General features: G+C 62.2%; 1 protein-coding gene across 1 annotated transcript; it reads right to left on the bottom strand.

The window, feature by feature from the left end:
- Positions 1-3174: 3174 nt before the first annotated feature.
- On the bottom strand, positions 3175-5307 carry LOC123723065 (spermatogenesis-associated protein 21-like). The gene has a single exon (XM_045685607.1). It carries the CDS (start codon positions 5305-5307, stop codon positions 3175-3177), a length of 2133 nt encoding a protein of 710 aa, XP_045541563.1.
- Positions 5308-5654: the final 347 nt, after the last annotated feature.

The raw sequence follows: 5654 nt of genomic DNA on the forward strand, positions 1-5654 counted from the left end.
GTACGGCGGCGAAGGCCCGCCTCCTTCTCCCCACTCTCCTGCGTCTGAGCGGGGGCGCGAGGGGATTATCCTCGCGCTCTCGCTCCCTTTCCTCCTTCTGCGAAATTACTATTTCGCAGAAGGAGGAAACCGCCTCCCATGACCCCTCACTGCCCAGCATGGCGCGAATTACACCTGGGAGTGAGAGGTCATCACCAATCGTCGCTGCCAGAGTGCGGCGCTCTTCGGACCACGCTGTGCATACCTGAAGGGTGTGTTGCGCGGTGTCCTCATCAGCGCCGCACTCGTGGCACGACGTCGTCTCTTCTCTTCTGATGCGGTGAAGGTACCGCCCGAAGCAGCCGTGCCCTGTTAAAATCTGGGAAAGTCTATAATTCATTGCGCCGTGGCGCCTCCCGCACCAGTCCGAGAGCCGTGGGCGTATGGCCTCTATGGTGCGGGCGCCGTATTTGGCGTCCGCTAGGCCAGCAGCCCACAGCTCTATGGTCGTTCGCTTTCTCTCCGCCCGGGACCGGGCGAGCTCCTCTGGAGCCGGGGCTTCGCCCCGAGCTCTCTGCTCGACCCGCTCCCGGTACGCTTCGGCCAGCACACCCGCTTCTATCTCCCACGGGGGAGTGCCGGCTAAAGCGCAGGCCGCTGCATGGCCAACCGTGCGGTAGGCCCTGCATGCGCGTACCGCAACGATGCGCTGCGGCCTGCGGAGGAGGGCCCTGTTTGACGCGTCAAGGGCTTCTGCCCATATCGGCGCGCCGTACAGGGCCATACTGCGAACGACCATGGCATACAGTCGTCTGGCCTGCACGCCCGGACCTCTCAGGTTCGGGAGGAGCCTGGCGAGGGCGGAAGCCGCGCCGACGAGTCGGGGGGTTAGCGTCCGGAAGTGATCTCCGAACCGCCAACCCCCATCGAGGATAAGGCCAAGATATTTGATCCGGGCCTTAACCTCGACCTCGTCCCCGTTGATCCGGAGGGTCGCTCCTGCGGGCACTCTCCACCTCGGCCCTTTGAAGCAGAGGGCCTCGGTTTTGTGGAGTGCCACGCGGAGTCCGAGCGCCTCGATCCTCCGGACCAACAGGGTGGCCCCGGCTTCCGCCCTCCTCTTAACTTTCCTCCAGGTGGTGTCCCGGACGGCTATCATCGTGTCATCTGCGTAGCAAATGACAGCCATCCGGGGCAGCACCTCCCCGCGGATGGCCCAGTCGAAACCGATGTTCCACAGCAGGGGTCCTAGGACGGACCCCTGAGGAACACCGGAGGCCATCCGCCGCTCCTCTCTTCCCCCCCTCCCCATGTAGGACACTACCCGCTCTCGCAGGTAGTGTCCCACAATCCTCCGGAGATAGAGGGGCAGTTCATGGTACCGAAGTGCCTCCTCTATAACTCCGAAGGGGAGGGAGCCAAAGGCGTTGGCGATGTCGAGTGACACCGCCATCGCCCCCTGTCCCCTCTCGGCCGCATCCTCCGAGAACCTTTTCAGGACGGTCAGGGCGTCCAGAGTGGATCGCCCGGACCGGAACCCGAACTGGTTCTCGGAGAGCTGCAGCCCTTCCGTCTCCAGATGCTGGATGATCCGGGAAGCCAATACCCTTTCGAGCAGCTTCCCGGCCTCATCCAGCATCACAAGCGGCCGGTGGCCGGAAGGAGAGTCGACGGGGCGACCCTCCTTCCTCAGCAACACCAGTCGCCCCTCCTTCCACACCCCGGGGAAACGCCCCTCCGCCAGACAGTCGTTAAACAGTGTGCGGAGGCGCTCCCCGAGGTGTTCCAGCGCAATGTGTAACGCCTTACCAGGCACTCCGTCTGGCCCGGGGGCCTTACGGGTCCCCCTGAGCCGGCCCGCCGCCCTGGCCATTTCCTCCTTTGTTATCGGGGGTGGGGGGAGGGCGGCAGACCGGTTCAGCTGTTCGTCGTCGTCCGCCGGCATGTCTCTTGTCATGCGCGGTGGTACAAAAGAAGGGCTATCCGGGAACAGCCCTTCGACCACCGCGCTAAGGACCGCCGGCTCCATCGTTTCCGTGGGGGGCGCCACCTTCAGCTTCGCCCGCACCATGCGGTATGGGCGCCCCCACGGGTCTGCGTCTAGGGTCGCCAAGAACTCCGCATAGGCAGAGTTCTTGGCGGCCTTGATCGCACTGGAGAACGCCTTCTTTGCCGAGCTCAGCTCGGTGTAAAGGCGCTCCAGCTCTTCCTCTGTTCTGTTCCGCCGTCTGCGGCACCGGGTGAATGCCCGTCGGGCGGCGTTACTGGCGGAGCGCAGGGCGGCTAGGTCCTGCGACCACCAGTACACACCTTTCCGGGGCGCGAAACCACGTCGCGCCCTGGGCATTCCGGCGTTGCAGACGGCGGTCAGATCACGGCGAAATCTCACCGCCCTCTCGTCGACCCCCACCGTTTAGGGGGGTTCCTCCGCCCATGCCCGGACGATGGCGGCTTCTTCCGCCAGGTCAGGGTCGAGGCGCGAGAGTTGCCACTTTGGGAAGCCCTGGGCGCTTCGCTGTCCTGCCGCCGCCGTCCGGGCTTGTGACCCCTGGGGCGCGGTGGAGACCCTGAACCGGATGTACAGATGATCGGACAGGGTCTCCACCTCCTCAAGGACACGCCAACACGATATGCGTGCACCGATGCCGGGGGTCGCGAACGTGACGTCCACGACTGATCCCCCTTGTCGGCGCACGCACGTGTTGGCGTTGCCTTGGTTCTCCGGAACTAAGCCGATCATGGCGGCCCAGTCCCGGAGAAGCGCCCCTTTCAGGTCAGTGATGGAGGACCCCCACGCTGCGCACTTAGCGTTGAGGTCCCCCATCACGATGACCTGGGCCGGTGATGCTCTCTGCACAACCGGCTCCAGGCCATCCAGGAACCTCTCGAATTGCCGGAGGTTTCTGTTTGGGGAGAAGTAGACTCCTATGAGTACTACTTCTCCCCAGTTCACCGCCACGTAGCCCGCTCCTCGCTCCCTGAGGGAGAGGGGTTGTGGGCTCGAAGGCGGCACCACTATGGCGACTAATCCCTCTGTGTCCCCAAACCAACTGGGTTGGGGGGGGACAAAGTAGGGTTCAGCCACGACCGCAACAGCAATTCTCCACTCTGCCAGGCACTGCATGAGCAGGTCCTGTGCCCGGGCAGAGTGGTTGGTGTTCGTCTGTAGTAGGTCGAAATGCAGGTGTCTTGGCATTAAAATATCTGCATTTCTTCCTCTTCAGCCATACGGCTGCCGTGCGGTTGGGGCTGAGTGCGAGGCACTCTGCTCGACGACGGGGCTTTGCCCTTCACCGACGGGGGTGTGCACTTGGCACCCCCCATCACATGTGAGTGTGGGCGCCCCGTCGTTGCACACACGGTGCATTTGCAGGGGGCCTCGCACTCTGCCGACTTATGCCCTTCACTGCCGCAGCGGAAGCAGAGACGCCCGTTCTCTGCCTCCGTTGGGCATAGCGCGCGAGTGTGGCCCAGCATCATGCATTTGTAGCATCTCAATGGCTGGGCCTCCACTGCTTTGACGGTGGCCATCGTCCATCCGATGGCCACTCGTCCCGCCTTAACGACTGCCTTAGCGGCAGTCGCTGGGCACTTGACCAGGGCGGAGCCGCCGCCCCAGAAGCTCGGCCTGATGTTGCCTACTTTCATGGAGCTGGGGGGACACCCGCCGACCGATGCCAGTTGGGCCGCCACTTCCTCAGTGGTCACCGTGTCATCCAGACCGGTGATCCTGAGGACGGCCATTTTGGTTGGGCGGGTGATGTCCGCCCAGCTGCCTACCGCCTCCACCAGGGCGACGGCGAGGCGGTCAGCGGTTTCCTCGGGGGTGGTCCCCCCGACCTCCATCAGTTTGGAGCCGGTCATGCTCGTGCGGATCCTGACCGACTCCAAACCGAATTCCCTCAGGGATATCGAGGACCTGGCCTTCGCCAGGACCTCAGTATATTTTGCGTCAGTCGTGGCCCCTTCCGCGGTGGTCATGGTGGCCCCTTCTTTGAGGGTCACCACTATGGCCGCGGTTTTTGGGGCCACGATTTTAACGGCCTTTGGTGGGGCCGGGGCGATCTGCCGGGTTGTTCCGGCTGAGGGGGGGGAATTAGCAGCGACAGCGGCATTTCCCCTCTTCTTCCTCCGGACAACCTCAGACCAGGAGTTGCCAGCAGTCCCCGTCTGGGTTTCCCCCTCTCCACTTGTTCCAGCGGTTGGGGGGGGAGGAGTCACTTCTGCCTGTCCTGCCCCCTGTTTTCCCTTGGAGGGAGGAGGAGGCGGGGGGGCAGTCGGCCGCTTTGCGGCGCCCTTCTTCGGCGCCTTCTTTACCGCCCTGGGTGTGGGCGCCTGGGGTGGCTGGGCTTCCCCATCCACCTCCATGGCGCCTTCCACGAGCCCCGATCGGGACTTGTGACGGGGCGGCGGCGGCTGCCGTTGGTCGGCACGCAGAGGGGGCCTCATGACGGGCTCAGGAGGAAGGCGCATCTCCAGGTCTTGTAGGCGGGCATTGATCATCCCGCCTACCGACTGCAGGAGTTGCCCCTTCATCTCCTCCATGGCGCATCTGAGCACCTCCTCAAAGTTGGGCTGCTGGGGCCCTGTCGCCTCTCTCGGGGCTGCAACGGACTTCCGCTGCGACTCCACGTACGCCTGTTTGAAGGCACGCAGCTCGTTGCGGACAATATCCAGCTCCCTTGAAAGGCGAGCATTGTCCGCGCGGAGCCTGCGCTGCTCTTCATCTGGCGTTATATCGCGAAGGCCCTCAACTGCCTCGACTACGCTTTTGGTCGCCCGGTTTATTTGCCCCCATATGGTACCTTTTAGGTGGCCGCTCTTCTTAATTTCCTCCTTTATTTTCTCCACGCTTTTGAGAGCCTCCTCGGCGAGGGCCTCGACCGTGCCCCTGGATAGGGCGCCGGGGGTCCCATCGTCGGAGGCTTTTGCAGAGGCCACTACGGGGCTCGTCTTCTTCCCGCTTGGACGGTAAGTTGGGTCGGGGTCCTCCCCCTCACTATCCCCCCCATCAGCCAGGTAGTCCTTTGCCTCCTTGAGGAAGCTGTATACCCCTACAGGGCGCCTAACGCGGCCCCTCGTCGAAGAGGAGGCCACTTTATGCGCCACGGCCGGGGCGTCCTCATCTGCGGATGTAGCGGCCAACGGCCGTTTATGGGTCGTTCCCGTTCGGAATTTTGATATCAAGCCCGCTGACTGCGGCTTACCTCCCTTGTTTTGTCTTGCGGCGTCCTCGGTGCACGCGGCGCCCGCGGCTTCCAGCCGGCGCCCGGAGGCGCCCTCTTCCTCTGAGCACGTGTAGTCCGACATGGAGGTGTCCTCCCCCATGTCGTAAATCACTTTGCTTTTGCTGTTCATAGCGTTTGTAAACTATTCATATGTAAAGTTCTATAACGCTAAAAAACGCACTTAAACACTAAAAACTTAACTAATTTGGTCTCTATCCACACTAAAAACTATCCCGGTCGATTTGTCTCACTGAGACGCATCTCCCGGTATACTACACAACGAAATCGAAGCACTTTTTGAACTTCGTCAAAAAGTGCCACGCCCAAAACGACCGTTATAACACTAAAACACTAAAAACTTAACTAATTTGGTCTCTGCCCACTACGTATTATATACCACTAGATGCGCCTCGCCGAGACGCATCTCCCGATGTATAACACAAGTAA

The sequence above is a fragment of the Papilio machaon genome, chromosome W (genome assembly GCF_912999745.1).
Source record: "Papilio machaon chromosome W, ilPapMach1.1, whole genome shotgun sequence".
Lineage (NCBI taxonomy): Eukaryota > Metazoa > Arthropoda > Insecta > Lepidoptera > Papilionidae > Papilio > Papilio machaon.